At 44.6% G+C, this 24,835-nt stretch overlaps 1 protein-coding gene across 1 annotated transcript; it reads right to left on the bottom strand.

The window, feature by feature from the left end:
• Positions 1–1,262: 1,262 nt before the first annotated feature.
• On the bottom strand, positions 1,263–23,537 carry Scnn1g (sodium channel epithelial 1 subunit gamma; the record flags this gene model as incomplete). The annotated part of the gene is given in 12 exon segments (NM_001173064.1): positions 1,263–1,637; positions 1,923–1,998; positions 3,866–3,927; positions 4,120–4,177; positions 4,279–4,357; positions 4,901–5,018; positions 6,492–6,590; positions 15,122–15,285; positions 18,176–18,279; positions 19,225–19,418; positions 21,001–21,310; positions 23,221–23,537. Coding segments are annotated over 12 exon segments (1,956 nt in total), but the record flags the coding sequence as incomplete, so codon positions are not given.
• Positions 23,538–24,835: the final 1,298 nt, after the last annotated feature.

Raw genomic sequence — 24,835 nt, 5'->3', positions numbered from 1 at the left:
AAACAGTGTGCAAACACATGGATGTGACAGTGTGCCAGTAAAATTATATTTCTGGATACAGAAATTTGGATGTCATCTCATTTTCTTGAGTCACACACACACACAAATTTTTTAACTATTTAAAAGTGGGGGTTGGGAGCCATTCTCAGATCACAAACAAAAACAAGATTTAGCCTGCGGGCAACAGTTTGCTGTCCCCTAGGCTAACTTAGAGAAGTGCTGCCATGCTGATACTGAGGTCTGAAGGTGTGAATGTGGTACACGGTACACTTTCACGGGGCAGGCCACTGATGATGGCAGTAGAAAGCCTCTGTCTCTTTCTAATACTAGGGATTAAAACGCAGGCCTTCACTGAACAGCTACATCCCCAGCCCTTTTTTATTTTACTTTTTTTTATTTTGAGACAAGGTCTCTCTAAGTAGGTAAATTGCCCCAGGTGCTTTCCAATTTGTGGCCTTCCTGCCTCGGCCTCCTGGAATGCTAGGATTACAGGTGTACCACCATGCCAGGCAGCGGTGCTTACTGAGCTGGTCAGTAAAAAGAGCAACTGAGGTCAGGTTATGAGGATACCACCGGACAGGCGTGCTCATGCGTGTTCTTTAACTGGCCCTTTTCTTCTTGGGAACTGCCTTCACTGCCCAGGTCAGGGCTCCACCCCTGCCATCTGCTGCACCCTATACCTCCCTCCACTGTACCCCTAACACACACATTCCCAGGGCCCAGGGCCAGGTCTGTGCCTGAAGGTGCAGAGGATATTTCGGCCCAATGTCAGTGACCCAAGGCAGCTTAGGCACCACAGCTGCCCCTCAAGGCTGGAACTCTTTTACCTTTGGCATCAGGTTTAGTAACTGTCTAGCCTTGCTACCTAAAGTCACATCTTGTGGCTCCAGTGAGGCCAGGGGTATGGGTGGAACCCTGGCTTGGAGCTCTGGAGGTGTCCTCTTCTCTCAATACTAAGCTGAGCTCGCTTTGGGCCCTCACCCAGATAGCACCATTGCTTTGGCCTGCAGTATTTCTCATGTGGATGTGCCGAGTTCAGGCCACAGGATCTAGCTCATCCTGTCCAGTTGTATTGCTGGGGCAGACCCAACAGCTTTTTCTGCCCATACCCATTTCTGTCTTATCCAGAACAGGCTTTCAGGCAGTGTTTCAAAAGCCCAGAGCAGAGACAGGAGGTCTTGTGCATCCTGAAGACATGGCCTAAGTCCTTAGACCATGGCTGGTAGTCCTGACTAGATTCTCCTCCCAATTCTGTCTCAAGGCTCACTGGGCACCTGAGTATCTGGGAGCTGGTTGGAGAAGGCCCTTTCCAAGTGCAAGGTGTTATATTTGGGGGGCGGTGTGCCGGGCACCTGGGCCCCTAGGGCTGGAGGCAGGTGCAGAGCCGAGGTGAAAGTGGGCAGGTCCTCGTCTATATAGAGGGTTGGATTGTCCTGGCCTTGCTGGCTGGGGGGAGCCTCAGGGCCCGGGTGTGCTTTCTTTCTGGCCCACCACTCCTTAGCTTTCTGCCACTGGCGGCGGGCAATGATAGAGAAGAAGTCAATGAAGAAAACCTCGATGATCTCAATGACACAGACAACGGAACAGCTCATCCACAGGCCCAGCTGGCCGCCAAAGTTGGAAAGAAGCACCTCAATCTGTAAAGGAAGCCATGTCACATCATCAAGAGGGATCCTCACCATAACTTCTCCAGGCTGTGACCCCAATTCTCAGGGAAGCCATGGGCTAGCCCTACAGAGGCTCAGAGGAAGGAACCTGAAGGTCTCCTACCCTCTACTTAGTTTGCTTTGCTGAGGCCTGGCTGGCTTCTAGCAACCCTGCTAGGTCAGGCTGGATCCCCATGGGCTGACTTGGCTTCCCAGGGGATAGGCAAATGAGCACATTCACAGACTCAGGACAGGTCCCAGAAGGACACCACTCACGCTGTTGGCTGGGCTCTCCACGATGGATCTCTGGTTCAGATCTTTGTAGAATATCAAGAGTTTGGCCAAGTCTGTCCTACAGAAATTGCAACAGATAGGGCCCAGGTGAGTCGGGAGCTTTGACATTCTGCTGAAAAACCAGCAATGTTGCATGGCTTTCTCCCTCTCACCAGGCCCTCAAGATAGCCCAGGCTCTGAGCTCCTCAGGGATATGAGAATCTGGTCCCTGGGCTTTTTCTATATCTCAGAGCACCTCTCCTGGTTCTAGTCTGGTTTTCAGAACTTTCATTCAACAATGAGTTCCCAACTCCAGGCTAAGTCTGTGTACCTAGCCATACTCCCTGAGTATGCTGTTTTTCATTAAGCTTTGTTCTTGGTAATTGTTGATTGCAATCTCAACTACATATGAGAGACAGCAGGTAATGCAAATGAACAAGGTAGGCTGATGGTAAAGTAGTAGAGATAGTAACCATAATAATAGTTTGCATTTATTAGGAGCTTCCTGTTTTGTAAAGCACTGTTATAAAAATTTTATGTTGACTTACTTAATCTACAAACCTTCAGTGAGGTGAATAGATATATTTTAATCTTTCTTCCATTTTACAGATGTGGAAAATGAGACCCAGATTGGTTAAGTAACATATTCACATCTGCACAGCTAATATTAATTGCTGGTCTATATTCTTTCCTTATAGAAACAGAAGCTCATCTTAAAGGAGCAGCTATGTCTCAACTGCTCGCTACTATGCCAGAATGGAGGTTCACTACTGCTAGAATTTTTAATCTTTCAGGAAAAGGCAGAAATAATGGGTTAGCTTTGTAGAGACACATTTGGCCCAGGAGATCACTGATTCACAATACTTGGTTGAACGTTTTGCAAATGCTTAGTCTAAGCCTATCTTTACCACTACCTGGGAAAGCCCTAGAGCAGAGACCATGACTACTTGGTCACCCAGGGGCCCAGCAACTCATACTGCACCTGATACCAAGTGGCCAGTCAATTGATGCTGGAGCCAAGATTGGCTCCCACTGGGGCATCCCTGGTACTAGGCACTGAGTATGGTGATAGCCCAGAGAAATGTGAGTCCTAGATATGAGTTTGTCCTCTCCCACATGGAAAATCATTTTCTCTGTCAAAAAATGTCGAGTAGGATCGGAAGCTTCAAAGTTCAGAGGACAATGACTAGTATCTTTTATAAGGCTAAATAGAATAGTAAATATCAGAATACATTTGGAAGGATTTTGAAAATATTTACCAATTGGAAAGGCAAGGGCACCAATGAATCCGTGTGCTGTGACCAATCAGAATGCAAACCCTCAGCTCTCCTCTTTAGCAGTGGGTTTTCAATTTATGTTTTCAACCAACCATGGATAAAAAAATTGCATTTAACATGTAGTAGAGGCCTTTTCCTTACTCCATAGACAATACAGTATCGTGACAATTTGCAAATATTTACCTTGTATTAGGTATTATAAGTAATCTAGAGATGACTTAAATGTAGTGAAGGATGTGGTAGCTTTTATGCAAATACTATGCCATTTTACGTAAGGGACTTGAACATCCTAGCTCTTTGGTATCCATGGAAGGAATCCCAGAACTAATCCCCTGAGGCTATTGAAAGCTGAAGGTAAACAATTGGCTTGTCCATTCCAAGGTGTATTATCTGAAAATTAGCCCAAGTGCTTTGTACATCACAATGAAATGTTACTGTGTGTCTTATTTCAATTATGTCTTCAATGGGCTACAATGCAAAAGGCATCTCATACTGTAGGGAAGGATCAAACAAAAGTTTGAGCAGGGCCTGTTCATGATAAATGCTCAATAAATATTTGTTGACTAAATGACTGGATGAAAAGGAGCAGGTTTGGCAATGAGGAAACAAGCAGAGAGGCTGAGCCCTTGGTGGACAGAGGCAGAGGAAACTGGATGGAGGTGGACTTACTTGTTCAGCTGTTTGTTTGTTTGCTGGCGTTGGTCCCAGGTAAGAACACGTAGCAACCAATTCTGTGATGGAGAAAGAAAGATGGGCCTGGGGATTTCCATCTTCCCTACTTCCTTGGCCCCCCTCTTTTTCCCTGGACTCAGTGAGACAGTGGCCTTACTCCCTTGGGCTACCCTCAAGGCCTGAAGACAGAAAGAACATCAGTGAGGGTCCCAGCTGAGGGCTCAGGGGATAGAGAGGGCAATACAACTTACCTCTGAAACTTCAGATGGCCACTGGGCCAGGCTGCTGGTTTGCGTCCATTCCTTAAATCTTAGAGGAGGAGGGGACAGAGTGAGTATGGGCAGCCTGACTCCATCCAGTCTGGCCTCATCCCATTCCTGCCCATCCCATCCCTCTCCAGGTCCACCCACCTGCATGTTTCGCGGCACACTGTTTGGCAGCCCAGTTCTTCATTAACAAAGGCTTGGTACAGCTTGTAGTAACAATACACTGAGAGACACGGGGAAGCAGCATGAGATTTGGGGCCTACTGGGCCTTTCCTGGGAGTCCCTGAATTAACTAGGACCCTTCACAGTCTTAATTATTTTTCCTTCTACTTTCTTCAAACATTGGTTCTCTGGATACACATACTGGTGTGTGATGTTGGAAAATAAACGTATTGGCGGTGGTTGAGAACATGAGTTGGGGTCAAGTTGTCCTGCTTGGGACCCATTGGGACACAGCTCTGTTACTCCCTGGCTGAGCAACCTTGGAAAAACTACCTAACCTTTGCTGGTTATCTGTTCTGCCAAAGGGCACTACCTGTGGAGTTGACAGAAGTGATCACCCCAGTTGTTACCCCAGTTTGGCATGCAGCCTTTGGTCCTTAACTGGGTAATACCACTTAAGCCAGGTTTGACAACAGAAGTAGAAGTCTAGTTAGCATCTAATACCTCCCTTGAGCAAAAGGCAACGGGACAAAGGCACAGGAGTGCCTGAGGCCAGATCAGTGCAGGGCTGGGGTGTGCAGGGCTAGGGGCAGGTAGCACTCACTCCAGTCAGGGTTTTGCTGGTAGTTGCAGTAGTTGGCATTCGGAGGTAGGGGCTGGCTGTACTGGGCGCACCCACATTTCTCCACCATCTTTGTCTGGAAGCACGAGTAAAGGCAGATCTGAAAGAAGAAATCCAGAGATGCCATGAAAGCACGTGATGCCAGAGAGCGCCCTCCTTCTATATCCCTTGCTGCAGATGCTCACCATCCTGCTCTGTGGCTGACTGTACCAATGTGCCTTTCTGCCATCTGGACGGGTGCCCTGACTCCAAAGGGATTGAGAATTTAGACTGAAATAGGGAAATCATGTGGAGCTGGGATTAGGATGGTTGTTTTCTATCATGTGAATGCTGGCAAAGAATAAGAAAACTTCCATCCCTGATCTTTGAGAATCATAGGCTGTCACATGATCCAGGAAGTGTATAGCATAAAAGCTAATAGCAGGAGCTTTGAAGTCAGGCTATTCAAATTTAAATCCCACGTGTGCCACCTACCACCTGTATGTCCCTTGGCAAGTCATTTAACCTCTCTGATACTTTGCTTTCTTTGAAATAAGTACAATGCCTGCTTCATGAAATAATTCTGAGCATGTGAATCAACATATTGAAGTGTCCATGGTAGGTTATGGCATTACCCATAGGCATCTTTCCACTGAGCTTACTTCTTTTGGGGGGAAGAGAGGTCCTAAAATTCATTTGATTGTGATTCTAGTTCCTATAAGCAGACAGTCCCTAATAGTCCCTTTTTATTCAGTGTGTCTACCACCTATCAGCTCCATTCTGATGGAAGCTGGAGTTCTTTATTCTGCCCGAAGGCTTTCCATTGACCCTGTGTATACCCTGGTAAGAGACCAACTTCAGATTCCCAGGATGTGAGACTTGGTCTAAAAGCTCATTACACGTAAGGGCTGAAAACTCCAGCATCTGCAGGAGTCAGTGATGAACGCAGTACACTGCGGGGTGAGGTGAGAACAGTGGAGAGCAGGATCCATGAAGCTTTAAAGGGGCAGCTTCACCCACCACTACACTGCAGGAATCTGGACTCAGCGCTGCCAGATTACCTGGTTCTTCAAAAGAAGCTGGAGATCTGTATTTTCTTATGAAATTCCCTGAAATATCATCCAGGTTAGGGAAATGAGGTGTGCAGCCTGGAGAGGCTGGCAGTTGCCAATTAGCCACCCCCCTTAGATCCAAATATCCCGTGACTACAAGGCGGGGATACAACTTGTTCAAATCACCTGCAAGTGAGGAACACAAACTGGCCCAGAAGTCAAGCTCTGGGCTCTCAGCCAGTGTCTCCCGAGATGCTCCTCTCCTGACCCTCCTTTGCACCTGCCAAGGTCTACTTAGGGGGCAGGCCTGTCCCAGGACTGTACATTCTGTTCCATGCTAACTTCAGCGGTCTGAGCTCTCGTTACACGTGGACTGAACAGACTGAACAGGACTGGAACCAGCCAGCATCATTTGTTCTTGAGGTCTTTGGATGAGCCCCAGGGATCTTTGCACTAGTTCCTGGTCCCAGCCACACCTTGGGCAAGATGAAACTTTGTCTCCTTGCCTCAACCCAGGTCTGGGCCACCCTGCCATGTCATACCTGGAGGGAGTAGGAAGCGTTGTAGATGTTCTCAACTGGCACGTCATGCCCATCCTCTGTGCACTGGCTGTAAGGCTCACTCAGCTTGAAGGACTCTGTCTGCAATCAGAGCAACACACATTCAGCCCCTACCTCCCGGGGTACCCAGGTGGGGAGGTTCCCTGGATTGTGAGTGGTCATTTAATGGTTCACTTAATAAAAATGTACTGAGCACTTATTAGGTGCCTGTGTCATTAGAGACATCACAGGATCCACAGTGATCAAATAGACAGTCCCCTCCCTGCCACATGGAGCTTACATTCTAGAAGGGTAGACAGACAGGTGGCAAAAAAGGCTAACACATAAATTAGATAATTTTGAATAATGATCAGTGAAACTGATAGGGACACTGGAAGGCTTAGAAAGAGGGAAGCGGTCGATCGAGGGTGAAAAAGTGCTGGCCTTACCAAGAAATAGGGGAAAGAGCCACTTGCTATGTTTAACAGAGTACAGAGGCACACAGTGCAAGCACAACACTCTAGGAGGCAGAGGCAGGAGGATCACAAGTTCCATCCCAGCCGGGGCAACTTAGAAACTTCCAGAGACCTTGTCTAAAAATAAAAAATTTTAAAAATGTAGCACAATGTGAAAGTTCTGGATTCAGTCCCCAGTACTGTACAGTATTTTTTTAATAAAAAAATTTAAAAGGAGAGAGAGAATGAAAGAAATATGACAAAGAGATCAGACAGAAGGAAGAGCCCAGACTTGAGACAGGAGGAGCCAGTATGTCTGGGATCTGTGAAATCAAGAAACTGCTAGAGATGAAGTTAGAGCAGGAAGCTGAGGTCAGTGCACAGCTGGCTGAAAAATCAGGATTTGGCTTTCTGAAAGCCAGTGATCCATTGACCAATCCACTGGCAGGAAGGATAAAAAGAAGATCAGCAACTGTGAGCTGCTGGACTCGCATCTGTCCACCTGAGTTACCCAATTCCTTAGCTTCTGGCTTTGGAGGTTGATTTGGAAAGGGTTGATTTTCTAAGAAAGGACCAAGAAAAAGGCAGCAGAGTACAATGATACTATGGTCATCAGGGGAGGGAAAGCATTGCCAACCAGACTTGGAAAACATTATTCACTCTGTTTTGTTGTGGTTCACTAAGCTGGCTCTAGCTTAATATTTGTCATTGTGAATAAACAATTCATACAAGCCAAATAAGCCAAAAAGGGGTGGGCAGTATAATACCACTGAGCAAAAACTGAATATAAATTGTGACTGACTGATATTGAGGGTCCAGGATGTGTGCATTTTTATTTTTTTTTGAGACAGGGTCTCATTATGTAGGTTAGGTTGGCCTCAAACTTGTGATCCTCCTGCCCTAGCCTCCGGAGTACTGGGATTAGAGGCATGCACCACCATATCCCAGAAAGAAAGAGAGAGAGAGACAGAGACAGAGAGAGAGAGAAACAGGGAGAGAGAGAGAAAGAGAGACAGAGAGAGACAGAGAGAGACAGAGAGAGAGAGAGACAGAGAGAGAGAGACAGAGAGAGAGAGAGACAGAGAGAGAGAGACAGAGAGAGAGAGAGGGAGAGGGAGCTTTATTTTATTTTGACTTTTAGGAGAAAAGCAAGTAAGGGTAAAGGGTAAGAGGACAGCAGGTTTGTAGAAGAGGAGGAAAGTTTTTCTTGAGAGAAAAAAAGAATGAAGGAGTTTGCTAGGTAGATAGTTTAGACTTCTCAAGTGGCTGTATTCTGTTTGTATTGTAATTCAGCTGCTGACCCAAGAATCTCAGTTAACTACAAGTTCTTCAAGGGCAACAGACAATGCTTAGTTTGAAATGTTTAAATAACAGAGGCAAACAAAGGAGCAAGTAGCCAGCTGGCCTCTCCTCTTCCTCTTCCTCAGGATACCCACTTATCGCATAGAAGGTCTTTCATCTCAGAGAGACAGACACTCACCTTGCCCTGCAATCTGCTCTTCTCGCTCACAATGAAGAGTGAGTTTCTCTCCAGTTTAGTACAAAACAAATTCACTTAGTAACTGGCTTAGTAGCTTTCAGAGGTCCCAGGGCTCTCCAGAGCTGGGCTGGGAACTGAGGTATAAGGGTGCTGATAATGGTGCCTCCAGGGCACCTCAATTCCCTGAAATCTTCTGAGCTCTGATAGATGTTCCTTGGGGCCTTAAGTCCTGCCACACTGTCCACAGAGCCTGGAGTCTGCTATGGGCTCTACAACACTGTACCATCCAGGTACCAGAGTCTGGACAGGCAGGCAAGCCAGGTGTGCCTGGCAAAGCGGGCAGGGACTCTGACTGATTACCTTGGTCCTATCTGCCTCCATTTGAGGATCTAGGGGCAGGGACTGGGACAGTTGCATGAGGATCCTTAGCTCTTCTCTTTCAAGGTAGAAAAAATATGCCCAGGGGAAAACCCAGGTAGCAGCACAACCTGAGGAGCAAGGAGGTTGTACAAGTGATAAGGGTTGGCTCTTATCAAGCTTTCATGGCTTCTGAGGTGGGACAGCCAACTCCTATTTTCTTATAAAATGAAGGCCTACCAACCAGTCTGTGTGAGGAGGTGAGTTCAACTGGACTCTTTCACCCAGAGAGGGCAGCCACCCCATTAGCACTTTTGCATTTCCATTGTAACCACTGTCCCAGCAGCAGCCACCAACATCACCTTCTCAGAGTCTGCCTCACTGTAGCCCAGGGGGCTCAAACTGTGTTCCTTTTGCATTTGGTTTTCAGGGCAGTCACAATGGGCTGAGCGTAAGCAGGAGGGTGTCTCTGGCTCAAAGAAAAGTCTTGCATTTCCTGGTTTCCACTGTATTCTTTTCTGGGTAAGACTTTTAATTGAGTATAAGGCTCTCCTCGTTGCAAAAAAGACACTCCTGCTCCCCTCAGCTGCTGGGGACCAGCTGAAATGTCTGCTAACCTCAGTGAACAGGCAGAATGGTGCCCTGAGCAACTGGGACTAGTGGAAACCCGGTCTGGCTCTGGGTATAGGTGGAGGCCTTTCCTTCCCTTTGGTCACCTGGTCCTGCCCTTGTTTCTCAAAATGGGCTGCTATTTCTGCTGGGGGAAAGCAACAGTGACAGTGAGGCTGGAAATGCAGCTAGATGCTGGCTCCTTTCTCTGGGTAAGATGCTGCCCAGATGAGTCCAGCCACATGGCTGCACCAAAGACTGTGTGCTAATCAATGATTGTTTGAAGCCATTGAGATTTAGGTAGTTTGTATACAGCAAAAACTGACACAGTACCTATAACTGAACTCAGCATTTTCTTCACTTACCTAAAACTTGCTCAATTTCCTGTATTTCTCACATTAGCTAATGATATGAGTCTACTTCTCTAGAAAGCTGATCATCAATCTAGAGCTTCTTTTCTGCCACTTAGTCATCAAAACGTCACCGAGAAGCATTTCTTGAGTCACTTGGCTCTTACGGTTCTTGCTCACTGTCTAGTTGGACTCTGATCCTCTCTTGCCACAGGGAGTGTTGAAAGTAAAGTGTCCCTGGTGCTTGGCTGCCCCCACACTTTCCCTTGCTCAGCATCTCCTCTGTCCCCATCACTTAGCCATCTGAATCACGGAACTGGTCCTGTCACTGCTTGTCACTGCCTGGTGATTCAAGTCCAAATGCATCGGCCCAAGATGGGCAGGATTGGGAAGCAGCAGCCTGAGAGAAAAGAGGCAGGCAACTACACGTTTTGGCAATAAGAGGGGAAAAGTAAATCAGGCTGCAATCCAAGCAAACAAGCCACTGTATTTCTCAGAAAAGGAGGTGGGACCTGAGGACAGACTGGAAGAAACAGGTGAAGTAAGGTGGTAACAGAGCCGACTGAGAACCAAACCGGAAACTCATTTTGCCTTCATCATCGTGTTTTTCCATAGTAAGATCTCTGCCCAGAGGGGAGAATGTAAAACATTTTTAAGTACATTGTGAACTGTGTGCAAATTGGCATGGGTACACGAAAGCCCTTCTCTTTCTTCCAGAAGTTTCCACCTCTTCGTGAAATAACCTTTAATAATTTATGGCATGCATTTGACACCCCTCCACTGTCTTTGGAGGAGTCAGCTTTGCTGTCCTTTACTATCCTACTCTACCAGTAGGGCAGCCTGCTGTACTTGTTCTCTGTAATAAACCTCCATCCTATTTTTGTTTTAGAATTAGTCCAGGTACGATTTCCATTTTACATGCGGTGACTACCCCATTCTAACTGGAGACAAGCCTAGCTTATGAAATGTCCCAGAGCTAGCTTCAGTTTAATTTTCAAGTTCTACCCCTTACTTAATTCATTTGGGCTTATGGGTGGCTTAACTCTTTTTTCTTTTGTTTTTATTTTGTAATACACTATAAGTACCATTTATGTATGATAAAGTTTGTATTCCTAGTCATGTTAGGAAAGAAAGAATTACATATATAAATAGTCAGGACAATTTATTGACTATTTCAAGAAAGAAATAAATCTTTACTTAACATTCTTAAATAACATACTTAAACAATCTAAGGAGTTAAAGTATTAAGTGGAGTAATATGAGAACTAGAAGAAACTCAGTATCTGATCTCAAAAAGGGGGAATCCTCAGGAAGTACAACAACTAAAGAAGAAAACAAGTTTGAACCCAGCTCGGGCTACATAGTAAGTTAGCAAAAACCTACTCCAAATTTTTTTAAAAAGATTCTTTTTAAAAAAGCGTTAATAAATCACTCAGTACAAAGGCCCCAGATTCAGTTTCCAGTATGAGAGAGAGAGACAGAGAGATAGAGAAAAGAAGGAGGAAGAAGAGAGGATGAGGAAAAGGAAAAAGAAGAAGGACAAGATGAAGGAGAGGAAGAAGGAAGAGGAGAGGAGGGAGGAGGAAGAGGAGAAAAAAGAAGAAGAGGAAAAAGAAGAAGGGCAGGAAGAAGAAAAAGAGCAGGAGGAGAAACAAAGACTTTGGCTAAGTAAAACATGAATGTTTTTGCATGCGGAAAAAGTGCCATACAGAAAATTAGCAAATATAAACTGGAAAATCATTTCAGCATATGGCAAATGATTTGTTTTACACACACACACACACACACACACACACACACACACACACACACACATTGAATTTCTTATGCATAATATAATAGCATACTATATAATGATATAAATAGGCATCATATATTTAATTTATGCATATTACTATGTTTCTCTCTAACTCAAAAAAGAAAGAAATATAAAAAAAGACAAGGGGCTTAGAATGTAGCTCAGTGGTTGAGTGCTTGTCTAGCATGCACAAGGTCCTTGGTTTGAAGAAGAAAAAAAGAATAGAGAGAAGGAAATAAAAACAACCTTCCCTAAGCCTCTGTTTTTTTGCTTCAAATTTATTTTCCATTCCCTCCAAATCTTTTTTTTCTTAAGAAAGTGTAGAGTAATAGCCAGTAAATTTTTGAGTGTTTATTACATGAACTTTCACAGCCACAAAAGAGCATTACTGCTATTAGCACCCTGACTTGCATAACCCAAGTACAAAGCTGGGGTTTGGCCCCCAGTTCCCAGCTCTTAGTCCCTTTGATGCATACAACTGTGAAAGGAAGTTGCATATGTGCCTTAAGATAAAAAAAAAAAAAAATCCAGTAGGATTTGCAATCACAACAGAGGCTGCTCCTTCTCTGTGACTTGGCCCCCCAGCCCCCAGGGTGAGTGGCCTACCCTTTTTCACTCCTTATCTTCCTAATTATTATGGCAAAGAACACCAATGACATCTTGGTCATTATACTCAGAGAACATTGTTCACCCTTCATCTTGCTAGACCTCTCAACTGCATTTGGCACTATGATCACACCTTCCTTGAAAGTCCTTTATTTATCCGACACCAACTCTTTCTGGCTTCTGTTCCTTTCTCTCAGACTCTGTTTCTCCATTTTCTTTCTTTTCAGCCCCTAAATATTTTCAGACATTTAGGGTTCTGCTTCAGGTCTTAGGTGATGACATTCATTTCTAAGCCTGGAATTACCTCCTATATTTTCTTCTAAACTCCAGGTTCATAACATCTACTTACTGGACATTTTAGGTTCACCTTGTTTTCTCAAAGGCACAACAAAATGGTTAAGTCCTGAACTGAAGAGGTCGTCTTCTCTCTCAAGCATACCCCTCTTCTTGTATTCCTTAATTCTGAGCCTGACACTCATTCACACCCCTGCCCAAGCTAAGACCTAAATATCCACTTAAATTCCCCTGGCTCTTCTTGCTAACACTGGTTGTCAAATCCTGTTGCTTCTACACAGTAACATCTGTAAAATCTGTTTCCTTCTACTCATACCCACTTTGCCTCAACAAAGATCTGTATTGTTTCTTTCTAGCATTACTATAAATGAGCTAGTGTTATTGATTACATTTCAACCAAAGTGATTTTTCAAAGGATGGCTTAATATAGTTTCTGTGACCTTTCTGTAATTGCTACAATTTTCATGGACAAGCCCTTCCTAACGTTATTTGCAAGACATTTGTCATTCGAGAATTCATCATTTAGACTGGGGTGTGGTGGTGCAAGGGTCACAAGTTTGTGGCCAGCCCGGGTTGCATAGCTGGTTTGAGGTCAGCCTAGGCTGCCTAGGGAAACCCTGTTTCAGAAACCAAAATAAAATGAAACAAAACAAAGTAATTCATTATTTAGGAAGTCTTCTCCAATAGTTTCTATCTCCATTTATCCAATTATCCATGAATCCATCTATCATTCATCTAGCATCCATCCAAGACCTACAGAGTATTAGATATGTTCTAAGAACTAAGCCTAAGAACTTTATCTCTGCAGAGGTAAAGTGCTTCCCTCTGCAGAGGTAGGAATTATATTGCAAAGGTATATTAATTTTGTCTTTTCTTCTTAAAGGTAAAATTTTTGAAGTAGCTCTAATGTGTTTATCTTTGAATATTTGGTGCTTTGGAAAGAAACTTTCTCAATTAAATAAGGGAAGTTAGCTAACCAGTTGCTTAACAGACTAAGTCAAATGAAGTAAGTAAATAAGTAAGTAAACAAGTAGTCAATAAATAAATAAATGAAGAAGGACAAACAGCACTCATTCTTAGTGACCTCTTGCTCACCTCCTGGGTTTTTGTGGTTGTTGTTGTTCTAAATGCTCATAAATCAGGCCTAGAGTTGATTGACCTTGCTGTACGGGGCTGATTTTCTACATCTTAAATTATGTGTAGCAGAAAACTCACCCATGTTTTGTTTACTCACCACTAATAAAGAGGACATTGCTTAACAATGTGGTGGTTATTTCCAGCCTCAGAGCAAAAACTAAGAGGGCGCAATTCATTCCTTTTTATACTTTTCCAGTTTCTCTCTGCCCACTTTGCAGATGCTGTGAGAGGCAGACACAGGGAGAAGGGGACAGCAGGAGAGAAGGATGTGGTGCAAAGCCCAGGACCTGCTTCAGCATGGGACGCAGGGAAACTGATCAAAACCTTCACTATTGTCTTTGACAGCTCCATGATCTCTCAGCAAGAGAAAAAGCAGAGACTCAGCTCCAGAAGTGGTGTCCTCAGGTTTCTGGAAGCCCCTGTTTGAGCAGGTTGAGGCGCTTCCACATTCCACATGCACACAGTCCAGGATTGTACACATTACTTCTCTCTCATGTTGAAAACAGAGCTCTTAAACCTCCAAGCGCCTGCAATACCAGACAACCAGCCTGATGGCTCCCTTTGTCCCCAACTGCCCTTTCCATGGGGCAGCATGAGGCACTCTAGCCAAATTTCCTCAATGCGTTGCCTCTTCCAATAATCACTGAGACAGGTAAAAATATGGAAGATTGGGCTCATGCCCTAGAGATTCTGGTTTTATAGAACTGAATTTGATGACCAAGGAGGTTTGGAAACCACACTTCTGGAGCCAAGTTGGTGAGGGATGAAGGGTAGGAAGTTTAAGAGAGGACATTAAGTTTGGATGAAAGTAAAGGCAAATAATCTCACAAAGACAGACAGAGCCACAGATAGGTTTTTATAAAGCCACTAAGAAGAAATGTGAAGTAAAAATATAATAGACAGTATTTTTTTCTTGAAAGATTAGCAAAGATTGAAAGTTGAGCAATCAATAATGCTGATTGGAGTCTGCAGCCTAGATGTGCTTCTACTAGTAAGTTTGAATGTTTTCAGCATTGAATGAGGTCAGAGAAATTGCAAAGGCTGAAGGAGAAAGGATTCTTGATAAATGTAAAATTGATGGAACCTTGATTAACCACAAAGACCTTTGAGAACCAGTGACTTCCCATTAACCTTAGCTGTTCACATGCCTCCATAGGCTTCTGGGCATGCCAGGAATACAGGTGTTAATCTTCTCTCTTTTATTATTGACAAATATATAATTGATGCTTTGCTTCCATCATAGTTCCATAAATGCTATTGTCTTTTTGTGTGTGTGTGAATAAGTAATATTGCTTTAAAATTTTTTCCCCAAATGGTATCTTACCTTTGTTCATTCATCAGAAGATACAAATATAACCTTTAATATAACTACTGGCAAGGCCATTGAGGAACCATTGGAAAATACAGAACCTTGTTCTTTTTGAAACATCCTTCTTTTGAGCTAGACCTCATTGGATATTCTTGAAAAACAAAAACAAACAAACAAACAAAACCCTCCCCAAATCCATCCTCTTAGCCAAACCTACAAAATGAGAACGTTCGCTTACCAGGTGCATTCCTATGGAAGTGGACATTGCAGTCTCAATCTCTGTTCCCACGTCTTCAATGAAGGGATATTCATTCTGCTGGTGAATAAGCACCTTAGCCCCAGTGGAGGACACCAGGAAGGGGTTGTATTCCTCTTCATCTATGAACAAGATGACTTGTAGCCCTGGAAGATAAGGCAGCCCATGTGGTCAAAGTTCTCTGGGACGCTGAAACCCAAGGCACAACCATTTCTAACAAGTGAAAGGTGGGATTCCAGAAAGTTTCATGAGGATAGGAGTTACGTCTGGCTGTGCCCCACGGCTTAGTCCAAAGTAGGGGCCCAAACATAGCATCACAGTCAAAGTTCTTGCTAAAAATAATGGAACTGGTACTCTGCCAAATCTTTTGAGACAGGGAGTTTGTCTGAGCCTCCACAATAACTTCAGGTGCTGTTGGTGCTTAAAGTTTCAGAGAGGAAATAAACCTCTTATGGTGTATCTGGGCCCTAGTCTCACTTCTCTCCTGTCCCTCCTCTTGCTCTCTGCAATCTGTTCTGCATCCAGCAGCCAGAAGAACCTTTGAAGACTGGAAATGAAATTGAGCACTTCCTGGCCTGGACCCTTCAGTGTTATTCTGCTGGATGTAGAGAGCAGGATGGAGTCAATCTGGCTACAACTGTCAAGACCTGGATGATGCAGCCCATCCCAGACTCTCTTCTATTTTCTGTGACTTTCCTCATCCCTCTCTCAGGCCAAGCACACTGGCCTTATTCCCGTTTCTAGAATACAGCATATTCATTTATTCTTGATGCCTTTGTATTTTCAAGGCCTTACAGTGCTCTTGTGTGGCTCATAACACGGGTTGCCTCACCCTTATGTAGCCCCTTCAATGAAGTCTTTCTGAATCATCTTATCCCAACTCAAACCCCATCCTGGCCCTGGCTGCTTCTCCCTCCTCTTTGCTGCTTCCCCTCCTCATAATCCATGAGGACTTGTAATTAGATCATGGCAATGTACAGTATGTGTTTTTTCACTTAAATGTGGAACTGAAGTATAAGCTCTCTAAAAGCAGAGACGGCATCTGTCTTGTTCACTGGTTTGTCCTAGCACACAGCAGATACTCAATACATGTTTTGTAGACTAGGTGTGGTGGTGCATGATGGTAATCTCAGCTGCTAGAGAGGCTGAGGCAAGAGGGTTACAAGTTGAAGCCCAGCCAGGAAACAATGAGAACCTGCCTCAAAATAAAATAAAAAGGGCTAGAGGAATAAGTCAGTGGTAGAGCATCCCTGGCTTCAGTCAGAACTTAAGTGCTATTCTGATATTCTCACCTTGTAAACAAGGGAACTGAAACTCAGAGGGAGATAGTGATTTAGTGAAGGATATACAGGTCCACGTAGCAAAGCCAGAACTCTGTATCTCTTCACTTTTCATTCCTGAACAGCTTTTCCCACTGAAGTATACACTGAATTATGGTTTCTTGCCGTCTTGGGAGGAAGATAGGCTGTATAGCAACAAGGTCCAGGATTCCACCCATGGATCCAGCAATGGCAGAGCCTTGCCTTTCCTGGTGGGAGCATCTCTATATATCAAATCATTTTCAGCTTGCATAAGATCTTTCGACATTCCTTTTGTGAGTAAGCCAGGCCAACCTGTTAAGTTCCTACCTTCCCTACAAAAGCAGGATTAGAGCAGTGGTGATAATAGTTCTGGAACAGGAGTGATACTGGTGGTGCCAGCAGCAGCAGCAATGCTAAATGATGAGTAGCAGGGCCAGCAATGGCAGTAATAGTAGTAATGACAATTAGCATTTATTCTCTGCATCATGTGTGTATGGCTGAATTGTGCCCCCATTCAGATGTTAAAGCACTAGTATGATGGCATTTAGAGAAAGGGTCCTAATTAATGTTAAAGGGATCTCAAGAGTGGGGCTCTAATTTGTTATGACTGGTGTCATAAGGAGAGAGACATCACAGCATACTTTTTCTACTTGCAATAGAGAAAAGGCCATGGGAGGACACAGAGAGAAGATAGCCATCTGCAACCAAATTTGCCAGCAGCTTGGTCTAGAACTTCCCAGGCTCCGGAACTGTAAGACATAAGTGTCTCTTGTTTAAGCCACCCAGGATATGGGATTTTGTTATGGTGACCTGTGCATACTAACAGAGTGAACACCAGGTCTTACTCTAAGTCAGCAACAGTGAACTTTTTAGAGACTGAGTATTCAAAGTGCAACCTTAGACCCACTTATTTATCACGAAGTGCCAATCCTGCAATCACACCTGAATGCTTAGGTTTAGTTTAGAAAAAGGAACTCACATATTAACATTTTTTTTTTTTTAGAAAAGAAATATGTGCCATAGGCTCGCCACCTCTGCTCTAAATGGTCTGAGTATGTAAGTCTTCTCAGTAACCTTTATGGGCGATATTGTCACTCTCACTTTAAAGATGCAGGGCAGGAACTTGCCCAAGGTCACATAGCAAGGGCAGATCTGGGTTTTTTGCCTCCAGAATCTGTCATCTTAACTAAGGCAAAGGTGTGTCTACTTCCCTAAGCTCCTATTCAGCACATGTGGGTTTAACTCTGGTTAGAAGCCACCTGCTCAGCATTACTCAGTCCAGCAACAAGCTTAAACTAAGGTGGTTTTTCGGCAGGAAGGAGCCCAGTGATGTCCCTGAGGCTCTCAAATGTAAAGAAGAAAAGTCAAAAAGGGAACAGAAGACACTCATCCGAAAGAAAAGAACCAAGAAGGTAAGTTTCTGGTTTGGGGCCAAGGGAAGAGATTTGCATGTCTTGCTCCCCGCCACCCTCGGGACTGGAGGACTGAACCCAGAGCCTTTACACTGAACTACATCCCCTCAGCCCTTTTCATTTTTATTTAGAAACAGTCTTGCTAAATTCCTCAGGCAGGACTCGACCTTGCGACCATTTTGCCTCAACCTCCCAAACAGCTGGGATGACAAGCATGGCTCTGGGTAGGACTATTTCTGAAAACCTAAGCATCCTCAACTGGCCTGCTGCCACCGTGCTCACTGTTAGAGAATCTTGGTTTCTCTCAGTGTGGGTTTCCTTACCGTACTCACTGCCCCCCATGGAGGTGCTGAGCGTGGTCTCATTCTCTCTGTTGTTGAACGTGTAGCAATTTCCGTACATGGGATGGTGGAAAAGCGTGAAGTTCCTAATAGGGAAGGACTTGGGTCAGAAGGGCTGGGCTGGGCACACCCTTTCTCATTTCAGCTGAAGTCTAGAAGGGCAACGTTCACGGGCCCAACTCTCTTTTGGGACAATGAGTGACAGGCATGACTCACTTTCCCTATTTTTCCTCTGATAGAATAGCAAACAAAACCTGCCAGTCAGGTTGACAAGCATTGACGCAGAATTAGACTATGCTTTATGTGCTCCCTCTTAATCCCCTTAGTCTGCCCCATGTCTGCCTCCAAATTCTTCTACTCTTCAATGTCTCAGCCAGCACTTAACACTTTTAAAATTCAAATTGCCAGTCTTATGATCCTCAGAAGAATTCCTTCATCTGTGACCTTATGTGACTTTTGGAACCCAAGTTTCCAGGGGACATCATTTCCTCACTCAGTTTTTGCAAATAAATACATCTACTAACACATAGACAGGTAATTAAGGATTAGTATTTGAAAAGAACAAAATAAGCCCTCCAGAAAAGCAGGATTCTCTTAAAATGTCCCATCCACTGCCCAGTCACCACCAGGACTGAGGGCTCTCTTAAAGATAGAAAAGTCTGAGACTCACATAATGGACATGGGGCTTTTTTTCTTCCCATCCTCCCTCCCTTTCTTTCTTCCTTCCTTTGTTCCAGCATAGTAGTCTTCCACCAATGATGTGCATCGTAGAGGTAGGTTTAATGCACACTACCAATTACTCTGCATCCTGATAAGTAACTTAATGAGCTTGAAGATGTAGTAGTTTATACTCTATGTAATTTATACTAACCCTCGACTAACTTCCATGGATTTGGTTTTCCAGAAAGCAGAGAGCAAGAAGAGCACCTTCTGCCCCCAAGACCTACAGGTGAGCTGCAGGTGCCTGCACTGATCCTGGACTTCAAGCTGCCAGTCCTCAGAAGCTGAGAGCATAGCCTGCCCCTCCTAACCTGGCATCGCAGGACATCCCGTCAAAGAAACAGGTGACCACCAGCTCCTCCGCAGAATAGCTCATGTTGATTTTCTTCTCCAGAGGCACCTGAGCCATGATGTTCATGTAGTGCAGCTTGTACCACTCCTGGATGGCATTGACGCCTGAGCTGAAGGTGTAAGTGGCACAGTTGGTGGTATCATTGGAGGGACACTGTGAACAAGAGGAGACACCAGGCTGAAACTCGCAGTCTCAGCCTTATCCTTCAGGACTGAAAGGAGGAATAATTTGAGACTTCAGCCCAGGAATGCAGAGGAGCAGGAAGGAAATCTATAGCAAAGGTAAGTTTCCTTTTACTTTAGAGCCTGGGAGAGGTTCTCCTCAAGTCTTGAGGAGAAAAGGGATCCGAACAAGGGACAGAGTCTCACTGCTATGACTCCTTCCTGTGGTATTGTCTACCACAAGCAAGGTGACACACAAAACTGGCTTCTTCAGGGTCTCCAAACAGATTTAGTGCCATGCAGTTCCTATCCAATCACCCTCTTTTCCTGTTACATAAATAGTCTAGAAATCTGGATTCCAGCCCAGACTCAGTCACTACTTCTTTGCAGGATTTTGAGCAGGTTATTATGTATGTGTCCATTAGTCACTTAAAAAACATGAACTGAAGTATCATCTTAACCAGTAACACGCAGCCATTGGCAGGATGCACATTTGGAGTACATAATAATGAGGGCTTTACAAGGAAACTGTGATACATTCCAGATGTTCTCATTTCCCAGGGCTTAGAAACTGCCCTGAATGTACAGACATTAAAAATTAATTTTGATATCATGGACCTCGGAAGACTCTGAATTCTAATGATTTTGAGGAGGTGCATCTTTTAGGATTTGTGACTAATAGACATTTTGTGACTTACGGCCATCATAATTGTGAGCTATAGAAGTAGCTCTGATCCTCTAGAGGAAGATGGGGCATGAAGAGGCATAGTGGTGACAGTTTATCCAGGGGGATAACAGAAGTCGTTTTTAATAAATGGCTGCTTTTCTAAGAGCCCCTGAAATGGGATGACAAGTGGAGATAGTCAGCCTGCAGCATCTATTGAAAGCAAAGAACACTGATGTTCTCACTGTGGATTATTTATTTCTTCTTTCCAATGTCTGCAACCCTAATTAGGTTGGGGGAATTATCTTTTACTGTTTGGATATAGTCTGGTGATATTTTCTATGATAATGTCTAGCTTTTCATAAGCCAAGGAGTCATCAGGTCCCTGAGCTTTGCCAACCAGACAGTCCCAAGATGGAATTTGAATCTTTTCTCGAGACAAAGTCAACTTGCTATGTAGTTCAAGCTTGCCTTGAACTCACAATGGAGCCCAGAGCTCCACTGTTGGAGGTTGAGCTCTGACTCATGGCAATCTTCCTGCCTCAGCCTCTAAAGCATTATAGTTGTGTGCCACCATGCCTGGTATAACCATTAACAAAAAGACTGAAACAGATCCTTTCATCCAGCAGCACTATCTTAAAAGATTCCACCATTTCTTGCCACCTAGATCCTAGGTCTTTCCTTACTTTTGTCCTCTGAGTAGTTTCTCTAAGCTACTGGTCAGCTCCAATGACATTTTCCCCAAGTTTAAAGTTTGCTCAGTAGGTTTTGATTGATTGTAGCTGAATTGCTCCTAACTGGGTGTATTTCTTCCAGGCAGTCCACAGGAGTAAATAGCCAAGGAGAAGAGACCTCGGGCACCACTTCCAGCCCATCCCATGCTCCTAATGTACAAGGAAGTGAAACTTACCAGTTGGAATCCCACTGTTTCTTTAGACTTGTGGACTTGCATGACATCGGAACTCTTGTGAATGATGTTCCCACTGACTTTCCGCTTCTTGCCAGTGAAGAAATCCCTGGCCTTGCCCTTCTCATTCTCATTGAAGGCCAGCAGTGGGATCGTGTTGAGGAACTTGGGCTGAATACCTTTCTGGGCTGGATTTTCAGACTCGGTGTCACGGCGTTTGCGAGACGTAACCTCTGAAAAGCCAAACAGCGTCTTCAAAGCCTTTCTGGTCTCCCTATCCAAGTCGGCCAGAAGGTCACGTACAACACTATACCTGCCAATGAGGGAGGGAAGCGTTATAGAGAGGTGAGACTGCTCTGGGAAAATGTTGCCAATTCTTCACATTTGTTTTCCATCAAGTGTGTCAGCTGGGTGCTCATTGCCGTCCTTCTTGACCAAGAGGAGCAGGCCTTTCTGGAGTAGTAACTGTCATATCGTTCCTGTAAACCAGCTGCTGACAGAACAAGGAAATAACTGCTAACCAACAGTGTCCCTGGGGATATGGTCCATCTCTGTCCAGCACATTCTGCTTCTGTGTGTAAGGTGTGCACCAATCAGTCCTGGGATGAATGAATAAATAGCTATTCCCTTGACACCATCTAAGAACATGTAAGAGGCCGGGTGTGGTAGTGTACACCTGTAATCCCAGCACTCTGGAAGGCTGAGACAGGACGATCACTGCTGTGAGTTTGAGGTCAGTGTAGGCTTTACAGTGAATTTGAGGCCAGTCTGAATTACATAATGAGATTCTGTCTCAAAAAAACCAAAAACAAGAACTACAGCAACAAAAAAGACACCACTGCCACCACCAACACCACCAACAACAAAAGAACATATAAGAATAGTACAGAGTTGGCTGAATGAAGCATATTGACACCATTTAAAAAAAATTCATACCAAATGATCCCGAGCTCCTCCCTGTCGCTCCCCACACTTCTCTCCTCTTTGCTCCCTGGATAGGTGACACAGGACAGAGACTGAGGGTCTAAGTTTTGGAAACTAACTGCCTGAGTTTGCATTTTGCTTCCTGGTTCTGGCTGTGGGACCTTGAATGAGCCACTCAGCTTTTTGTGTCTCAGCATCCTCAGGTTATTGGGAAAGTTCCACAGCCCTGTGCATAACAGGTAATTAAACGGTCACTATTATCTATTACAGTAGTGTAATTCTGTTATTAGTTTATTCTCCCGCTGTAATTTAAGACTATTAGAGTAAAGAATGTGTTTGGGCTGTTGAGTTGTAAGTTCCAGAACCTACCACAGTTTATGAAAATTTATAGATGCTGAGTAAATGATTGTGGAACAAATAATAGGTAAATGAAGGATGAAAGGAAGAAGGGAGAAAGAAACGAAAGGCTTCAGAAGTTAGAGAATGAGTCTTAAACCTGATTTTGATTTTGAGCTTTGGCACCAACTCATTGATGGGACAAACTGGCTTCTCTAGATAATCTTCCTCCTCCTGCTCTTCTGTTCTCCTTGCCCTCAGGCCTGCTCTGACAAATTCTGCTGAAATCTGACCTTCCTCCCCAATCCGTTTTCCAAGTTCTGAAGACTCTGATGACCCATTTAGAACAGGTCTTACAACTAACTGTAAATAGGGTAGCACCAAGGGTTGGTCCAGTCCAGAGCCCAGTGATCTCAATTAGTGGGGCTAGGCTGACTCAGATGAGAATTCAGAATGTGGGGATGCTTCCGGAAGTCACCTGAGTATCATTTCTGAGTCACCTAGAGCTCATGTTCTGGGGAGTGTGAAGGTGTGAGCTTGGAAAGATGGCAGTAATGGCGGAGCTAGGCTTAGTGTGAGCATCTGTGAAGGGCAGAGAGTATGGGCAGATTCCAACCCAGCCTCCCAGCAAACCTTGCCCCGTGGCCTCCCCTGCCTTTCCTGAGCTAGCCCATCCTGAGAAGCAGCTGATTGACCGAAAACTTGATATGAATATGAAGCCTGAGAGAGGGCAATTCACCAATGTTGGCAATGAATTCAAATTTCTAAAATGCTGATTTCTAATACCAACTCATTGATGACTTGGGACAAATTAGCTCCCCTTGATAATCTTTCTCCTCTGTTTTTTCCCTTCTGCAGGCTGGCATGGGCTCCCAGGCTGTTTGTTTCACAGAGGGTCTTTGACATCCAGGGAAAGCATGGTTCCTCCTCCCGGGTCCCTAGGTCTCTGCCCCTGTCTCTTACTTGTAGGGGTTGATGTTGCAGAGGGTGACAGCAGGAAAATCTAACTTCTGGAAGTGGACTTTGACGGAGACAGAGACAGTATAGAAGGAGGCAATGAGGAGGGCACACTGCCAGATAATGAGGGCCACTGCAGTCAGTGTGAACAGGATCCAGAGGAGGCGCCGGAGGCGGCCACGGGACACCACGATGCGGCGGCACCCGTGGGTGTTGGTGTTCATGCAGTACCAATGCATCAGGTCTTTAATGGTGGGTGCCTGTGGGCCTCTCACAGGAAGATTCTTCTTGATTTTGGCTTTGATCTTCTCTCCGGGAGCCATGGCCAAGGTGGAGCTTTGCAGACAGGTGGTGTGCTGGAGGAATGGAAGAGAAAAGCAGGTAAGGTGAGGCCTCCTTCCTCTTTTCCCTAGAGCTAGCCAGGTTGCATTCAGAGGCCTTGGCCCTTTCTCCAGGATATTTGTTTTTGGCCACCACAGCTGCCAGCAAGGTAGGCTGCTTACTCTTCTTTCCACCCCCCAGGCCTACCCTCGTGGGGGTGGGGTGAGGTACAACTTGTGAAGACTGACTGGACTGGCTGAAGGACTTTTTCCTGGGCTCCTGGGACAAGGAGCCCTCCGAGTGACCTGATCAGCACTTCCCACCAGCCAGGGGCACTGGTACTAGTGCCTTATCTCTGCCATTGGCTGCCTCCCTGAGGGCACCATTTCTAACTCCTTACGCCTCCTGATGCCTAGTTCAATGTCTGGCACAGAGTACGTGCTCAGCTAGGTGTCGCTGGTTTGAAATCTGCCAAGAAAATTTCCCAGTAGCACCGTGAGATCAGGTTCCCAGCTGTATTATCTCTAGCCCTTCTCTATGCTGTTTTCTTCCAAGTGAAATAATTTCTCTTTCGCTTTTCGCTTTCTGGTCAAGTTCTTAGTGCTTCTTGAGCACCTGATGTAACAATATCCTAAGAGTGTGGCTGCTCGATATTTGCCAAGTTATGCCCTATTTTCTTGATTTTAAGATAAGATAAATTTGGAGAACACACCTTGATTAAATAACAACTCTTGGGGAAACTATTAGGAAACAAATTACCACGTCCATCAATGTACAGGCTGTACCTCGGTTACAGAAACTTTGCAGTGTGAAATAAACTTCACTTTAGAAATAAAGTAATACTGTACTATATGTGTGTGTGTGTGTGTGTGTGTGTGTGTGTGTGTGTGTAGACTCATGTTTATAATATATGGTCTCATCTGTCTCAAATACATGCATCAATCTCAATGTTCGCTATATAAATTATGCCTACTCTACATATATTTAATTTTGTGTTTCAAAAATTCCACAATGTAGGCACAGTCTTACTATGTCCTTGTTACAGAGGAAGAAAATATACTTAGAGAGGTAGAGTGACCTATGTAAGAGCACACAGACAGTTTGTGGGGGAGCTGTACTGGAATCTTGCAGCCATGGCCACCATGGTACATGTCCTTGAAGAGATCATTAATGGGCTTGTGCTGACACGTTTGCCCTCTTGCAGTTAATTAGGAGAACCCAGGATTAAGTTTAGGAAGAAAGAGGAGGGATCTTATCCTATTTGATTTCTGAACATTAGATAGTGAAGGCGATTACCTCC

The sequence above is a fragment of the Cavia porcellus genome, unplaced genomic scaffold (assembly GCF_034190915.1).
Source record: "Cavia porcellus strain 051 isolate PalLab524CR breed Dunkin Hartley unplaced genomic scaffold, mCavPor4.1 scaffold_16, whole genome shotgun sequence".
In the NCBI taxonomy this organism is placed as follows: domain Eukaryota; kingdom Metazoa; phylum Chordata; class Mammalia; order Rodentia; family Caviidae; genus Cavia; species Cavia porcellus.
The sequence above is the reverse complement of the archived record's forward strand: the minus strand, read 5'-3'. Positions and strand labels throughout refer to the sequence as shown.